The sequence below is a fragment of the Cryptotermes secundus genome, unplaced genomic scaffold (genome assembly GCF_002891405.2).
Source record: "Cryptotermes secundus unplaced genomic scaffold, Csec_1.0 scaffold826, whole genome shotgun sequence".
NCBI lineage: Eukaryota > Metazoa > Arthropoda > Insecta > Blattodea > Kalotermitidae > Cryptotermes > Cryptotermes secundus.
Window position 1 is genome coordinate 8,660 of NW_019743162.1, and position 18,265 is coordinate 26,924.

At 39.5% G+C, this 18,265-nt stretch overlaps 3 protein-coding genes across 5 annotated transcripts in view; all 3 read left to right on the forward strand.

The window, feature by feature from the left end:
* The first annotated feature begins 2,129 nt into the window (after positions 1–2,129).
* On the forward strand, positions 2,130–7,949 carry LOC111873958 (DNA-directed RNA polymerase III subunit RPC10). 3 transcript variants are annotated; one of them, XR_004514054.1, is made up of 3 exons: positions 2,130–2,270; positions 7,352–7,650; positions 7,738–7,799. XR_004514054.1 is itself a non-coding variant. In XM_023869072.2 (2 exons), the coding sequence occupies exons 1-2, from the start codon at positions 2,353–2,355 to the stop codon at positions 7,921–7,923; spliced, it is 327 nt and encodes a 108-aa protein (XP_023724840.1). In that variant the 5' UTR covers positions 2,328–2,352; the 3' UTR covers positions 7,924–7,949. The 3 variants fall into 3 exon arrangements, 1 of the variants encoding a protein (XP_023724840.1); XR_002844463.2 differs by lacking the exon at positions 7,352–7,650 and having other exon boundaries at positions 7,738–7,820; XM_023869072.2 differs by lacking the exons at positions 2,130–2,270; positions 7,352–7,650 and adding an exon at positions 2,328–2,493 and having other exon boundaries at positions 7,738–7,949.
* A 20-nt stretch (positions 7,950–7,969) lies between these two features.
* On the forward strand, positions 7,970–8,801 carry LOC111873957 (yrdC domain-containing protein, mitochondrial). The gene has a single exon (XM_023869071.2). It carries the CDS (start codon positions 7,995–7,997, stop codon positions 8,709–8,711), a length of 717 nt encoding a protein of 238 aa, XP_023724839.2. The 5' UTR covers positions 7,970–7,994; the 3' UTR covers positions 8,712–8,801.
* LOC111873955 overlaps positions 8,711–18,265 on the forward strand; it is a 35,085-nt gene continuing 25,530 nt past the window's right edge. Inside the window, exons 1-2 of the mRNA XM_023869070.2 lie at positions 8,711–9,102; positions 10,844–11,812. Coding sequence (XP_023724838.1) covers positions 8,800–9,102; positions 10,844–11,812 — 1,272 coding nt within the window. The 5' untranslated portion in view covers positions 8,711–8,799. The remainder of the gene's footprint in view (positions 9,103–10,843; positions 11,813–18,265) is intronic.

Genomic DNA, 18,265 nt, shown 5'->3' on the forward strand with positions numbered 1-18,265 from the left:
AAACATATCCATGACAAAGCTATGTGTCTGTAACTGCTTTCCACACCTCATGAGACATGGTTTAATCTCAGTGGTCATGTCAATATGCAAAATTTATGGACAAGGAGCCAATGATATCCTCATGTTATTCAACAAGTGCCACTACACATTGGAAATGTAATGGCATGGTGTGCTGTAAAAGTGTGGTGAATCATTTACTTCGGAGCTTCAGACTGTTGCAAAAACTAGTTCACATGCTGTCAGATATAATTGAAGGCAGAAGTGGTGGGCAAGTGTCAATGCTAGCAGTTGTTATACAGTATGGGCAGTCTAGGTCGATTCTTACAGCAATCATTAGTGAACTTCTGCTTATACAGAGCCAGTTCACAATGTAAGGAAATTTAATCTTCATGCTTAACGTGCTGCCATACTTCCAAAACAGATGTCTGCTATATGCAAATTACATATTACATACTATATTTGTAAACATGAAAATGCTACAAGCACTTACTACATATGGCAAGTAACGTTTATTGCACTAGCCTGCTGCATTTGGAATTTTATTATATAAATTCACATTTCGCTTCCCAGATCTAATTCGTATGTTGGAAACCTAACATTCACTGCGCAACCGAGAATAAGTATCCCATATCTTTTATGTTCAGAGTTCCCTAATAAAATTCATGCACCCTGATGAGTCACAGTTCATAAGCACTTAGAACTAATAAATCTGGGGCAGATAACAATTGTGCAGGTTCAGAAACTTAACACATATTACATACCTTCTTCAAATCCACAAAAACCATATAAAATATATTAATTCTTCGGAAAACACTTCAACATCCACAACATTGAATTACACACCAACTGTCAAAAAATACTAACGACCGGTAACCACTGCCGGTTCTGCCAGCCAACCACAATTGAGATCAGTCATCACAGATTACTTATACACAGCAACTGCTAACTACAGATACTTTTATCACAGATTATTCAATGCGTGTTATAAAAAGAAACCTGTACTTTGCCATTTAAATCATTAGCATATTGACTATAATTTTAAAAATATAACACTTAATTCACCGTACACAAAACAGGCATACAAATCACAAGAACTCTATATACACTGAAGTGCCAAAGTCATGGGATAAGTACAAAGTATCGTGTAGGACACCATCCAGCCCGGCGAAGTGCAGCAACTCGACGTGGCATAGATTCCACAAATGGACGGAAGACCTCTGGAGCTCTGGCAGGCATACAAATCACAAGAACTCTATATACACTGAAGTGCCAAAGTCATGGGATAAGTACAAAGTATCGTGTAGGACACCATCCAGCCCGGCGAAGTGCAGCAACTCGACGTGGCATAGATTCCACAAATGGACGGAAGACCTCTGGAGCTCTGGCAGGCATACAAATCACAAGAACTCTATATACACTGAAGTGCCAAAGTCATGGGATAAGTACAAAGTATCGTGTAGGACACCATCCAGCCCGGCGAAGTGCAGCAACTCGACGTGGCATAGATTCCACAAATGGACGGAAGACCTCTGGAGCTCTGGCAGGCATACAAATCACAAGAACTCTATATACACTGAAGTGCCAAAGTCATGGGATAAGTACAAAGTATCGTGTAGGACACCATCCAGCCCGGCGAAGTGCAGCAACTCGACGTGGCATAGATTCCACAAATGGACGGAAGACCTCTGGAGCTCTGGCAGGCATACAAATCACAAGAACTCTATATACACTGAAGTGCCAAAGTCATGTGATAAGTACAAAGTAGCGTGTAGGACACCATCCAGCCCGGCGAAATGCAGCAACTCGACGTGGCATCGATTCCACAAATGGACGGAAGACCTCTGGAGCTCTCGAGTGATCTGCAGGATCTGGAGAGATGTTCAGCCATGCCGTCTGCATAGCCGCCCACAACTCCCTGGTATTTGTAGGTTCAGGATTTTGGGTGACTCATTGGAACACTCTACACGTTGCCAATCCTCCAGGGTCCAATTAGCGACGTCACAAACACAGGCAACACAGGTGAGGCGCTGCGTCCGGTGTTGTAGTGGGTCGTAGTGTTAATAGAGGAGCTCTGGTCTTCTCTGGTCGGTCTTCTGCTCCCATATCCCATGGAACCATGGAAGGTAAAGAAGTCAGTGACGTTGAGTTTACACGACTGTACATGAAGCGCATACAGCCGTTAACAGCGGTGTAGAATGTGCTTCCTTTAGGATCCTTGTGATAAAGACCATCATGAAATTTACTGCTAGTCTGTTGAGAAGAGCTTGCAGGTTTGGTTGTGCAATATTGGTTCTGTTTCTGTATTGTATATATGTTGTATGGTAATTTCTGGATACATAGTTATGTATAAAAATGTTGATGTTTTGTCCGACGTGTGCTAGTGCTCTCATCGTCGAAGACGGGCCTTTATATCTGAGATTTAGTTGTTTCACTTGTCCATATGTATACAACATCAGACACATTGTTAGCTCCCGTATTTATCCTCGGTTGAAGGTAGGCTTTTGTGAGTACTCCATATGTATACAACATTAGACACATTGTTAGCTCCCGTATTTATCGTCTGTTGAAGGTAGGCTTTTGTGAGTACTCCGAAAGGACATGCGAATTAATGTAATGAATATGGGATGCAGGTGATTTGTACACCGGATACTACGAAATAGGACTTCTTTTGGAGAACTAGGAGCGCTGGTGCTGGGTTATTAACAGTATGCAAGTTATGCATAAGCCACAAAATTTGGTTTCGGTCTTGCACTCATATTAGTTATCCTTCGGGTATATAGATTAGAGGGTATTAGTCAAAGTGTAGAATACAGTTTGGGTCAGTGCCCTACACGGTTTTGTAGGGTGGTTTTAACCCTGCACAGTTTCCGGAGTAGGTTAGGTTCAGAATGGCTTGGTTTTAGGTCGTATTATGAGATTCAAAACCATGTTATACAACACGGTACTTTTGTGGAATTGATACAGATTTATTATAACAGCCAGAATTAATAAGTACTTGATTTAAGTAAACTATTAGCTTAATAGGACACACACAAACACACATATATATATATAAAATTCTTATCTGTGATGATAATTTTGTAGTATATGGACCAAGTAAGAAGGACTGATGACTAACTGGGTAGCCAAAAATTGTGCCACATATTGTCACATTGTGTGTGACATTAAAATTTATATGCAGGTTTTATTGTGTTTGATGGTACATTATTTAATAAGTCACCCATTTTGCCATATATTTTGGTGTTGCAATCTCTTAGGTCTTTGTTGAATTTCAGCAACAATTTTGTAATTTGTCAAAACATTTAGGAACAAAACCTGTGTGTATGATGATGTCTCAGAAAGGTGAATTTGTGACCTGTTCTTTGTATTAGCATGCATTTAAGGGAAACGAAGAAAAATGTTATAACTTGGAATAACAAGTTTTGTGATAGTGCAGGCAAATTTTGATCACGTTTGGTATTTTAATGCTCAGATAAACAATTTTTACTTTTCTTTTATATTTTTTCTGACAGATGTATTGAACTTTTAATAGTATGAAGGGCGCTCCATATATAATGCCTCCTATTTTTTTGTGATAATCTGTAATGTCTGAGATGGATGTTGGTGGTGTTGTAGTAAAGGTTGAAGCTTCCTGCCAATATACTGTTAGTTTGGTTGTCGTGCAACAGATAGTTACAGCAGAGCAGTCTACAAAAATGGCGTCTGACGTGGAAGTGCGTACGAAGCAGAGATCTGTTATTGAATTTCTCACTGCCAAACAAATTGCACCCATTGACATCCATTGACACTTGCTAAAGGTGTACGGAGATGATACAGTGGATGTCAGCACAGTGAGGCGGTGGGTAGTGTGTTTCAACATTGGCGAAAGTGAAGTGCACGACAAACCATGCCCTGGGCATCCCTGCTCAGCTGCTACTCCTCACAATGAACAGCACCTCGATCAGCTCATCCGTACAGATTGGCAGATAACAACCAGGGAACTGTGTGCACAGCTTAATATCAGCTGTAATGCATTGGAAATGATGTTGTGGAAGCTCGATTATCGCAAAGTTTGTTCCAGGTGGGTCCCACGGATGATTACATGGGACCACGAAGCTCATCAAATGGAAGTCTGTCAGGACCTGTTGCACCAGTTTGAGGCTGAAGGTAACAAGTTTCTGGACAACATTGTCACTGGAGGTGAGACGTGGTGTCACCACTACGAGCTGGAATCCAAAAGACAGTCCATGGAGTTATGACATCTGGATTCCCCAAGAAAAAAGAAGTTCAAGTCACAGCCATTGGCAGGGAAAGTGATGTGCACAGTCTTTTGGGATAGGCGGGGTGTGATTTTGTTGGATTTCCTGGAGCCTGGTGAGACTGTCAGTTCTGAATGTTACAAGATGACGCTGACTAAGCTGAAAGCCCACATTTCCCGAGTCAGGCCAGAGAAGCAGACAACCTTTTGCTTGCAACATGATAACGCTAGACCCCATACCAGTTTGGCAACCACCGCACACATTGCAAGGTTTGGCTGGACTATCCTATTAGCAACTTCAGACTGCCATCTCTTTGGGCCTATGAAAGATGGACTACATGGGCAACATTTTCCAGACAACAATGCTGTCATTGCAGCTGTAAGAAAGTGGCTAGCCTCTGCTGGCGCAGACTTTTACGAGCGTGCCATACAGGCTCTTGTTCATCGCTGGCAAAAGTGTGTAACGAATGGTGGTGATTATGTGGAAAAATAGCTGTTAGTAGCTGAAATCTTGCTCTATTTAACTGCATTATTATGCTTTCTGTATCTGTTGTAGTTTTCATTAAAAAAAATAGGCATTATATAGGGAACGCTCCTCGTAGTTTAGTGTATATTTTGAAAGTAAAAGAACAAGGTTCTAAAACATGTTTGCCAGTACTCTTACTTTTGGATTTTACCTCAGATTTGAAGTATACAATGCACTGATAGGTGTGTGACTTTTGACAACTTTTCCACTGCACATTAGTTGTTTGTTGGTATGTGTAGTGGATGAAGCAAGTCCTACATACAGTGAACACAAGGATCCATGTAGGCATAATCTTCTCATACATGAAGTTCACAGCTTCTTTCTCAGCTGTGCATATACTACATAAAGTACTTCAGTGTTATAAACAATTACTATTTTAATATATGTGGCATCTGAACCATTACGTTTGTATTAATAATGATCTTAGTAAGAGTACCATCTGGGCTGTGCCATAGCTGAAGCGGTTAGTCGCTGGCTTCCCACTGCGGTGGCCCTGGTTTGATCCCGGGTCTGGTCATGTGGGATTTGTGGTGGACAAAGTGGCACTGATGTGGGTTTTCTCCAAGTACTTCAGATTCTCCTGCCAATCTTCATTCCACCAAATTCTCCATCATAATCACCCAGGGCAGGCTACAATAGGCCAATCGGTGGCTACTGTGCCAAGTGGACCCAGTTGGACTCCACCCCCCACTAATTGAATTAAAAAAAAGAGTACCATCCAGTGTAACATATATGAGAAAATTTATTTTACTGCTTTTCCATCTGTTGGCACATGTGGGTCATTTTCAGCACTCATACGTTAAAAGGAAGTGCTTTAAAATTATAGTATTGTGACATGTTGCGCAATGGAGGACACCCCCCTCCCACCTCAGCGGTATGTGGCGGCATCGGAACACAGTCGTTACTATGGTAATAGGCAAGTCAACACCCCGCCCCTCTCCTCGCGGTGACGTAACATGGCGCCAGACAACAGTGGTGCCTATTACGTGGCGGTTTTCTGTCTTGTCCGGAACGGGGCTAAATAAGGAGCAGCGAAGACTATTCAAGTTAGTTCTCAAGTTATGGGATAGTTATGATTCATTTAGTTACGAGTTAGCCAGGCAGTCAACCAGTCAATTGTAGTCTAGCATTTGCAGTCTAGTATTTGTGATACTGCCGATGGCAGTAATTGTCAGATTGTAATTTTTGTGATTGTAAGAGCGAATGTCAATCCATACCATCTATATCCAGCAAGGCATGAAGTTATTTGTCGCGTTATACACCCAACACATTACAGTATCTTACATTTTTGTCAAATATAAAATTATATTCAGTTATGAAATATGAGGAATGACCATTGTTGTAGTGTCTTTTTACATGTTGTAATGTTATTTTATTGTAGTATATGCAGATGTTACATTGGTTGCTAGTAATATTTCCATTGCTTTTACTGTGTGCAATATCTGTGTTCTGTACATTGCCTTGTGGTTGTAATGCATAGAACAACCTGTTCTGGTGGAGGCTTTTCACTGGTTTCCTCTGTCCATCCAGGCATATGCCAGGTTAGCAGTACCTCAGTTAGGCCATGGCTGCATTCTTGCAAGTATGTTTCATTTCATCATCCTTTCATTTGATGCTATAGAGCCTGCAGTACTGAAAGTATCATAGCAAACCCATGAAAAGAACAGACCTTTATGCGTGTGTGCATGTACGTGTATGCACATGCAGCATATCTACACGCGCAACGCATATATGTATATATTGTCATGTGTGATAGTGACTAAGGACAGGGTTCAGATTGGAAATTGGATTTATTGGATACTTACAAGTTGTAACTACAAGTAATTATTTCACTAGTGCTGCTTTACACTTAAAATCACTTGGCACTAATCTCTGCAGTCTGTCTGCACTAGTCTTCACAGATTTATAACACAGGAACTATAACAGTCTCACTGAATTGCACACTTCAAATATTATGCATAGATAAAGTCTTTTAATCACACATTAAGCCTTCACAGAGGCCAACTTATAATTCTTCAACTACAAACTTCCCTTGGCTATCTCCTACCGAGAACTGGCTTGCTTGTTTGCGTGCTCCTGCCACTATTACTGCTACTTGTAATTGCCCTGAACGAATTCTGTCACTTATATAGCCACAGAATGGATATGGACCTAGAGTGTATGCAAATCACATGATTACTACCCAGCCAGTCTATTATCATGCCGGTCGGATCTACAGAAAAAACAGCTTCCTCTGTTGTTGCATGTTGAACCATGTTTACAGAGCTGTTGCCATGCTACATGTTGATCAAATCCTTTACAATATGTATGATCACACACACATACTTAAATGCATATGAATCATCTGGTTGATGTGGCATTTGGAAAGTGATTGCAATTAAGTCCAAATATTTAAATGAAGTTAATTTAATGGCACTAATTCAGTGTGCCCTGCACACGCAGATATGCCAAAATGTGTGAACATCATACATAATTGAAGCAACAGATTTATTTTTTGTGGTGCAATTAACAGTGCTTTCAGTATCTTGGTCTGTATATGGTATTTAATGGTAGGGTGATTAATGTATGAATTTTAAATGGTTGGGAAGGGAGTGTCAGTGGCCTAGTTGGATACTATCCGATGTTTTCTCTGGGGAGGATGGGCTGAATAAAATCTTAAAGAGTTCAGCAAGGATAGTAAGTGCCCCAGATAGTATTCAAGTCAGTCACCTCCTCAATACAAATCAGAACATTATTGCAAGAGCCAACTTGCTTGGTCAAGTGACAGATTGATAACTTCATGGTCAGATTAATATTTTTTTCAATGAAAACAACATACATCCGTTGCTTACACTCCTTAATGCTGTTAAGAAAACTTGACCAGTTTATTACCATATATTTAAAAAAAGTGGGTGCTTCTAGTCATTACATATGTTTGATTTTATTCTGAAGTTACATTAGGTAATGCCATGTGACTGTGAAACCTTTTTTTCAGGAAGTGGATGATGTTCTGGGAGGAGCTGCAGCATGGGAGAATGTAGACTCAACAGATGAGCGATGTCCAAAATGTTTTCATCCTCGAGCATATTTCATGCAAATTCAAACACGATCTGCTGATGAGCCTATGACTACATTCTATAAGTGCTGTAACATTGTGTGTGGACATCGTTGGCGTGATTAGTTCATATGTTGCGTGCTTTAGGACAGAAATTTCACTTTTTCTGTAACTATTTTCAGTATTCATGTCACCATATGTCTGTCTTGATAAATGTGTCTGAGTTTGGGTGGTTTACAGCTGCTGTAGAAAGAGCAGCTCAGTTTATATTGGAGGGTAAAGTAATTGCACTTCCAACAGATACAGTTTATGGTTTGGCGGTGGCAGCCCAAGATACACAAGCCATTAAACAGCTGTACAAGATCAAGGGACGAGATCAGAATAAGCCACTGGCTATTTGTGTTAATAATGTGAAATCATTGTGTTGCTGGGGGAAGGTGGACTGCCTCCCATCGGGTTTACTCGATACACTTCTACCTGGACCTGTTACTGTTGTCTTAGAGCGTACTTCGAATCTGAACTCAGCACTGAATCCAGGTGTTTCCAAGATTGGGATCCGCATTCCTGATAATGAATTTGTGCTCAACTTGTGCAAGAGGCTTGGAACTCCATTAGCGTTGACTAGTGCTAATGCCAGTAATGAACACAGTTCTTTAGCTCCTGAGGAGTTTCAGAGCCTATGGCCACATTTGGCAGCTGTGTTCCATTCTGGAAGGCTAGGAGACTCCACATCCCTTCGCGCTGGCTCCACAGTTGTAGACCTCAGTGCCCCTGGGAAGTATCACATTCTCAGACCTGGCAGTGCTCTTGCAAATACTAAAGCAATATTAGAGCATTTTTCAGTTGTAGAACAAGATGCATACTGTGCATTAAAAGCACAAAATCTGTTCTGTGGTCATGGTAACATTGATTAGCTTTTGAGGCGTGAGTGCATTCTAGAAAGCTACTTAATAGTAATGATGGATATTACGTAATTGAACTTATTGGTGTTTATAATTGAAAATGAATTCATTACTTCGGGGTGTGATTTCTTTTACTGGAGTAGGGGACTTGGTGAAGGAATCTTTGATATCTCAGCTCTCCTCAAGTGTGAAGGAGATCCAGCTAGAAATGGCCCAGGCCAAAGTGAATAATGATACTACAGCGTCCTTGTGCACAGTTCTTGAAGCCATCTTCATACATGGACTGAAGGACACTTTTATGAATAGAGTTTCACAGGCAATAGGTGCAGACCCTGATCAACGACCAGAACCCAGCTTCTGGGGACCAGTACTTATATTTTCACACCGTGAAATTATAGATCAGGTGAGGGCATGAATTTGTATATGAAAATGGTAATGCTGAAGCTTTGAAGTGATGAATTAAGTACCTGTTAATGGTGACACTGTTTCAGCAGTTTACAGGAAATGGCTATCAGAATATACAACAGATTCATAATCTGTATTTTATTCTTTTGCCATCATCACTTAAAGTGTCTTTGAATGCTAGTGAGGTTGTCTAAAATGAATGCAACCGATAAAGAAACTGGAGAACTTCACTCCAAATGAAGATAACATGCAAGCTCTTTGAGCTGAAAAGTATAAAAGCTTGCGATACTTTAGACATTAAACTGGTATTCTGTCTGTGTCCAGGTGCTTGTCAACACCCCGGAATTATAAACACTGTTGCCAATAATAAACTGAATAACTTCACTCAGTGAAGATCCATTCAAATGGTTTGCAGTGAAAAATTAACCAAATGTACATGGGGCATTTGATAACACCATTGTGCATGTGCAGTAGCTGTTGGTTGGTGTGTGCAAAATGGCGTCATTCACATCACAAAAGACAGTTCAGTTGTGTCACTGGCTGGTAGAATTTAAGTTTCTTTTGACTGTTCAGTGCAAGTTCCACCAGAAGTATGGCCACAATCCACCAGCTAGACACACAGTTGTTGACTGGCACCAGCATTTACAGCATGGGAGTTTGGAGTGATGTGGTGTGCAGATGACATCTGAAGAAGTCACAGCCATTTGGGAAGCTTCCAGCAAGATCTATGGAAGTGCATTTGGTAAGCAGGCCTTGAACTGTGAATTCCTTGTTCAGCAGTCCACAGTGCAGTGTGTAAACAGTCACACTTTCACTTGCTCCACTTCCACCGCAAATGACTTCCCTGCCGACATTCTCTGTCGGATAGCCAGTGACAGAGACTAAGTAGTGTGTGCTTCATTGCATGTAAAGTTAGCCACTGTAATTGTCACATCTAGGGAGCTTAGAATCCTCATGATGTGAAGGAAGATAAACAGAATAGCTTAAAATTGAACGTGTGGTGCAGATTAACCAGCACAGAAATGATTGAACCATTCTTCCATGAAAAAATGGTGACAGATGCTGTGTACCTTAACATGCTAGAGAATTATGCTGTGCCGAAGGTACTTGATGGGTACATCTTCCAGCAAGATTGGGCACCACCACATTTCTGGACACCTGCCACTGAATTTCTGACTGAGCATAAGAATACGGATTGGTCAAGATGGCACCCATGACCGCCCAGTTTGACCCCCTTTGTAAGTTTTTCTATGAGGGCACATCAAAGACATCGTATAAGAGACGGAAGTCAATTACCTGCCAGATCTGCACCATAAGATCATCAGTGTAGTACCATCTGTAACTGTGGAGATGTTAAGAAACACCTGGACCCAGACAGAATATCAGTTAGATGACTGCTGCACCACAAGGGAGGCACATGTTGAGACTTATTGACAAGGCAAAATAATGGATGAGTTTTTACATTTTTCACATCAGACAGCTTGCATATACTGTATAATCATTGGGAGTGAATTTATTCATTTGCTTTAGTGGCTGTGTTCATTTTGGATGTCATATACATTTCTTACAAAGCCGTGAATGAAAGTAGGGACTTAATATTTTAACAGCATATTATGAAGACTAGTTCAGAAAATTCTTCATGTAATCTCTAATTTAGATTTAAAAACATATGTAGTTCAGTGACCATTTGTATGTATTTATTATTTACTTACTATACATTTTCATGCTTGTGATTGCAGATCAATTCCTTGAATTTAGTCACTACAGATGTAGGGCATTGTCGAGCTTGGTTACGGCTGGCTCTGAATGATGGCTTGCTGTCTAGCTACTTTGAGTCAATGTGCCGTGATGGCAGTGCACTGAAGCCCTATTATCGCCGCTCAGCTTTTTTACGTGATACAGAAATGCTAGAGGTAGCACAACGTCTTGTGGAAGGCATAGAATTTTGCCATTTCTCAGTGGCATGCAATTCTAGTCTGCTGAATGTTTGGACCAATCCACCACTCCTCCTTGCTGGGCTTTGGACACCACCACTGCGTTCTTGTCCAGTGGTATCTGGTGTAGATGTTGCCAGTACATTAGATAGTGGTGATGCTGATGATTCAGCAAGCTCTGCTGTGTCATTGTCTTCACACTCATATGAAGGTTCTGGATTGGGAACAGTACTTGCCCTAAATGAGGAAGAAGCATTGAAAATTATTTTGGGCACACCTGTTGATGATTCCCCTTTAGCTAATCCTGCATTTCTCTTAGAGAATGCAGAAGCAACCCAGGGAGCTCCAAGAAGCTCAAGCCCAGGCTTAACTGCAGATATATGTATGGTAGAAAATAATCATAGTCAGGGAACTGACATTCCACAGAGGAATGAAGACACAGTAGGGGATGATGATGGTCCGTCTAGTGTGGGTAATTCCCTTGTTGGGCGAGCAGGCTGGTCATCTTCATTTGAAGAGGTTCCAGATGGAGACCTTGAAGGACCGGATCTCATGCCATCAGTCTCCCGTAAAACTACCACCCCAGTAATGAAGAGTAAAACATCATTACTTCGAAGTCCTAATGAGGTACAGAGTTACCACTCCCTTTTGGAGAGCTACAATCTTGTGTCAGGATCGTATATAAAAACTCCAGACCTGAGAGACTTCTTGCAGAGGTTTGAGGGCTCAGAAACTGCTACAGACACTACATGTGAAGCAGAAGCAGAAGATCCAGTAAGTGCAATTGGTTCACTATTGTTTCTCATTCTTTTTCCATTTGTTTGTACTCCTGACATTTCACATAGAAGAGTGTATTTTATTTAATGTGGGTTTCTGTAGTTATGTTCACTCTTTGCTGAGAAAGTAAGCAGTTTCTTTTGATTGCAGAGCTCTTTTTCCAGCATAGGTTGTTCAGTATCTTAGTTCTTAATTTGCTAATGTTTAACATTTTCTCTGTTTTTAAATGAATACATGTATCATAGAAACAATGAGAATTGTTAATAAATGGGTCGAGTATAAACAGAAAGACTAAAAGTTCATAACAGCAGTCACATAACAAAGTTCAGTTATTCAAAATTGTTTATCTTTTTGTATAATTTTTGAAAACCTTGTTGAATTTTCCCATGTAATGATGTTTATATTCACTCTGTTACCATCAGGCATTTTGCTGGAAAGTATGTGCTAAAAGTATCGAGGATAGCTTAAAGTATGGTGTCTTGAGGAAGACGTCATGTGTGTTTTTCAGTGCCTCTTTTGACCATAAAGAATATGACTTAAAAGGAAACATGATTGAAGGTTAATAACAGAGTTTTGTCTTGATCCCACACTGTCAGATAATTTGTAGAGAATAAGCACATGCACGATGTTGATTTGATATTTTTTGCATTTAAGCTCTTATGAATATGTGTGGGAAATGCCTGTGATGACAGTTGAGTTTATGGCTGAAGCAGTGTGTAGTAGCCTCTAAATAAAGTGGAGGAATGTTAAACTATTTTATGCAATAAGCAGTTTTCATTGTTTTTCATAACAAATTGCAGTTCATATGTTGTTTGGTTGTCATACACAGATATTAGTTACACCATAAATATCATACAGTTATTGAGAAAATAAAGGTCTCACAAATCCAATCTTAATGAGCATTTGTTTTTGTTATTTTCATTTACACACACTGATTCTAGCACAGTCCTACCCCCTGAGCTCTAGTGTGCATGTAGATCTGCAGCACACTTTTTTTAAGAAGACTTACTATAATTTATGGAATTGTAGTGAATCTTGTAAGATTTGAGGTTTTCATGGTGGTGACTGTGAAGAAAGCAGTCTTCTGGGATGTGGTGCCGTGTAGGTATTGTGTTAACTGACATTTCAGAGGAACGTATCGCTTCCATATTCAGGGTAGAAGAAACAAGAAGAAACTTTGTAAGCGAGGAACCGGCGCGAGCAAGTGCTCACAGAGTAATGTTGAGTCAAACTGTATAAGAGCAGGAAGAGAAAGAGGGGAGAGGGGCTACATGGGATATCAGTAGAGAGGAGGGGGGAAGGGTCTGGGGAGGTGGGCCAGCAGGTATAGAAATTATGTTGGGGCTAGAAAGGCAAGGTTAATAGGAGGGCATTAACCCCGAAGTTTAGGGGCTGCAATGTGAATTGGGCATGGACCTGCGTGTTTTGTGGATCTGGTGTCGTGTCCGGGAGGTTTCTTGGGGGAACAGATGAGAGGCTTCCATGACTTGCTGAAACAAACTCCACCTCTCTGTTCATATTGTCAGGATGGAGTTCAATCTCAGTGTTCTCCCTAATGATGTGATCCATATATCGGCCTCCATCCTCGCCACCAAGCACCTGAATTTTCTTGAATTTATGCATGTTTTAAATGTTGTGTGGAATGAGATAATTTCTATTTTTGTGTGTCCTATCATTAGTGTGATATTTAAAAGTGAAAATTTTCACATTGGGTTCCATGTACAATCACTTCCATGCTTCATTTGTGAATTATCAGTGTTTTTTTTCTGCAAGGAATAAATATTGCAAATCCATAATAGCTTACTGCTTTTATTATTTTTGATACATTGATTAACACATGTCTGTGGACTTGCACGTATGAAATATGCAATTCACTCATCTTTACATTGAACATAAATTTGGTAAAAAGAGGACTATTTTGTAAAGAAAAATAGGGTAAGTCACTTAGAAATCATCAAGTTGCCAAGGAAAACACATTACATCTCAGAAGGTGAGAAAATCACTGCAGGTATTTTCTTACAGTTCATTAACACAACTTGCTCACTCATGGGGCTGTGCACTTCTTCAGAAGCCAGCAGTTGTGCAGCTACTCAACTTCCAAGCATTTTATGGAACCCAAAGGTTCATTACCATATTCACAAGAACCCTCCACTGGTCCCTGTCCTGAGCCAGATCAATCCAATCCATACCATCCTATCTCTCTAAGATCCATTTTAATATTGTCCATCCACCTACATCTTGGCGTTCCTAGTGGTCTCTTTTCTTCTGGATTTCCAACCAATACTCTATATGCATTCCTCTTCTCCCCCATTTGTGCTACATGCCATGCCCACCTCATCCTCCTTGAGTTGTCATTCTAACTATACTTGGAGAAGAGTACAAATTATGAAGCTCCTCATTATGCAGTTTTCTCCAACCTCCCATAACTTCATCTCTCTTCGGTCCAAATATTCTCCTCAGTTCCCTGTTTTCAAGCACCCTTGGTCTGTGTTCCTTCCTTCATGTTAAAGACCAAATTTCACACCCATACAGAACCACAGGCAAAATTATAGTTTTGTATGTTCTGATTTTAATGTTTTTAGATGCAGACAAGAAGACAAAAAGTTCTGGACCGAATGGTAGCAAGCATTACCCAAATTCAGTCTCTTAATTTCCTTTGAATGAAGTTTCGATTTGTTACTGTTCCCAAATATCTGAACTGTGCCACATTTTCAAAACATCCGTCAGCTATCTTTATGCCCTGAGTCTGCCCTGCATTCTGGTGATGAGACTGTGACATATACTTAGTTTTCTCTGTGTTTACTTCTAGACCAACCTACTTACTAGTGTCAATTAATGTTTGAGATTTCCTCTTTATGGTACGAATATTACCCAATAGATTACTCCCTTAGCATAGACCAACAGCTGATATATCCCATTCAATTCCAGTCCCACCTGGTTTTCCTGGACTTTCCTAATGGAATATTCTAAAGCAAAGTTTAAAAAACAATAGCAATAAAGCATCCTCTTGTTATAGATCATTCTGGATAGGAGAATTATCAGACAAATATTTACCTATATGGACTTCACGATACATTTCATTTAAACACATTTTAATCCATCTAACTAGTTTCATGGGTACCCTAAACTCTTATCAGAATGTTGTACATTACTTCCCTCCTAACTGAATCATAGGCTTTCTTGAAGTCTACAAAAAGCTGATATACTCTCGCATTGTACTCAAATTTTTTCTCCAGTATCTGACGAATGCAAAAGATCTGATCAGTAGTTGATTGGTTACATCAAAACCCACACTGATGATCCCAGTCATTTACTCTGTATATGGATTTAACCTTGAGAGAAGAATATTGGATAAAATTTTGTATGAAGTTGAGAGCAGTGATACCCTGTGATAATCACTACATTCAGTTTTATCACCCTTCTTGTGAACTGGTACAATAATTGACTCCTTCGATTGATCAGACAATTTTTCCTTATTCAAAATACATAGATTTAATTAGCTTACGTAAAATTTAACCTTCTGCTTGAATCAGTTTTGGTGGAATTTCAATCACTACTTGGCGACGTATGTTTTTTCAACTTTGCAATATGAATTTCGACCTCAAACCAGCTAGGATCAAGTACTAATGACTCAGCTGTATGTATTTCTATCTGCCTAACATCACTGACTTTGTATGTATGTAGGGACCGGATTTATATGCCCTAATAATCCCTTAAATATGTATGCATTTATGCATGAAAAACTTCCAAAATATGCACATAAAACTTATACCAAATATTAAAATTGATTTTACATTATTTTAAGACCAAAAAATCAATACTTAAGTTCATTTTATGAATGATTCACCTGCAAAAATGCTATACTTAAATGCAAATCATGCAACAAAGCCGACATATTTCATTACAAATTTAGAAAACAAATGGTACTCACATTTAGCTGTCCGAACTTTCAACTTCTCTTCTGTTGCAGTTCAAAATTGCTAAATGTTTTAGGTTTTCCATAGTTAGTCACCTCCTATTGTCTCGTAAGATGTCCTTATAGCGGGAAAGACTTCTTTTCACCTCACAGGAACTTAGGGGCGCATGTACAAAAGCCACTATTTGCTCCACTGTTAGTGACTTTTTTACTTGGCAGTTCAGTATGTTTACCTGCTAAAATTTCTTCAGTTTCACAAATATGTTCATATCCTGGATTTTTTAAAAGAATGCTGTGTACTTTTTCCTTTACTACTTCACCAACTCTTCCAGGAACAGAATTCAATTTGGAAACAGTGGTTTTGAACACACTTAATGACAGATACAAAGTAGTATTGCTATTGCTTGCCTCCAGTCAGGAAATGGCGGGTGGAAGATGAGAGAAGTGAGCAGATATATAGGAAAGATTAGTTTCTAGTTCTGCGTTTTTTAGTACATCTTGGGCAATTTGAATTGATGCTGCATTTTGGGGATCAAATGTATTCATGACATTCCTAACCGTAAATGTTGGGTATAATAACTCGCTGCACACAGCCACGTGCCCCAGCGCGTTAAAATTGGTTCAGGTGGAAGCGGAACGCTCGGTGCTACTGCTTTAAAGGCTTATTTTCTGTATGGCGCTTTAACAAATACCTTCTTCAGAGAAGACACCAACTTGACAACAAGCGGAAAATTTGCACGGATTGTTTCTGCAACATGGTGCAACCCATGGGCAAGGCAAGTCAAATGTGCCATATTTGGAAATATAACTTTAAGAGCAGTACCGGCTTTCATCATATAACTTGCAGCATCAGTCACAAAGAGCAATACGCGCTCATACTGAATGCCATTCGGCCATAGTAAATTCATGGAATTGATAAAAAATTCGGAAAATGCGGAGCTATTTGTGGTTTCAAATTTGCTCTACCGCAAAAATATATGGGGTACATTGTTCATTCTTATTAAGGGATCCAACTATACAATTTGCAATAAACCGTCCCTCACAATCTTGTGTTTCGTCAATTGATACCCACACAAAATTATCATGAATCTTATCTCTAATGCTTTCAATTGTAAGATCGTAACACTGCTTCGCGTAATTTTTGCGCACAGTAGATTCATCCGGCACTTTGCACTGTGTATACTTCTCTATGAAGTTTCTCAGAGTAGGACTGGTTAGTTTCCACAGCGGAATATCTGCCGCTAAAAAGGCTTCGCATAAATCAAAGGAAAACTGTGAAAAACTATTATTAGAAAATTCACTAAGCAATTTTTGAACAGGAGCACTTTTCGTGGATTTAATTTTAATATTCTCTTTGTGTATATTAGTGTTCAAATACTGAAGCACTTGAAAGCATTTTTCACAACCGTTTTCTCACGTGCTCGGCAATGAAGAATTTTGTTATCCGTAGTTATCATCTCTCCTTCAAACTCCTGCTGATACAGCTGTAATTTAGTTTTCTGACTTACTTTCACTTTCAGCATGACTACAGAAAGCTAAACAAACTTAACTACAGACTAGTCACCACTAATGTGAATGGCCCCCAGCTTCAAATGAAGAAGCGTAAGGTTCCTCATGGAAACTTTGGAAATAAATAAGTGAAGTCCCTTATCGGTTGAATAGTATTACGTTGATAGCAGCTACATGTGAGGCTTCCGACTAATCTCTTCGCGGCCACTTTGATCTTACGCGGATGAGGCAAGTTACGAGTAGAGGGATCGGGGAAGTCCCGTCCTGGGTACTGCATCAGCAACATGAATCATGACGAAATGTTAAGTCAAATATGCAACATATTCTAATACGGAACAGAAAAATTGTATACACACAACCATGATTGAAAATTTTAACATAAAATTAAAAAAAAAATATATATATGATAAATATTTCAAAAAGGAAATATGCAGTATAAATAGAGATCTTCGATAATATGATGCTTATTCATAAAACAGGCAAAATATGCATTTATATGCACCATCAAACTATGTCCAAAATTTAAGAAATGAAGCAATTCATACATATATCCAAACGAGCATACTCTCTGGTTGCAAGAAAGAAATATGCATTTGCATTAAAATCCGGTCCCTATTAATAACTGAGAGAAGTAGCTCTTCCACCTATTGGAAATGTTGTGGGAATCTGCAAGCAGATCACCATTCTTATCCTTCACTACGTTTGTTCTAGGTTTGTAAACCCTCTTGAAGTCACATATTCCTCTGTATAGGTCTCTAATATGCTTTTTCTCACTGTTTTGTGCAAGCTCATCAATTTTGTCTTTCAGATATTCCCTCTTTTTATTCCTGAAGTGCCTGCTGGTTTCACATCTTATATTGTTCACATCATCCCAATTTATTTCGCTTTGATCCTGTAAGCACTGCAGTCTGGCTTGTTTCCTTTGGTCTTAAAATTCTGAGCATCCTTCATCGAACCATGATTTATGCTTCTTCAGTTCATAATAACATATACTGCGTTGGGTAGAAATTTTCATATTATCAAGT

Excerpts from the sequence above, each read along its gene's own strand:
- LOC111873958 (XM_023869072.2), top strand. The coding sequence starts at position 2,353 with ATGTTGATGTTTTGTCCGACGTGTGCTAGTGCTCTCATCGTCGAAGAC. Across the intron at positions 2,494-7,737 it reads GTATTTATCCTCGGTTGAAG|GAAGTGGATGATGTTCTGGG; the intron begins GTAGGCTTTTGT and ends CCTTTTTTTCAG.
- LOC111873957 (XM_023869071.2), top strand. The coding sequence starts at position 7,995 with ATGTCTGTCTTGATAAATGTGTCTGAGTTTGGGTGGTTTACAGCTGCT.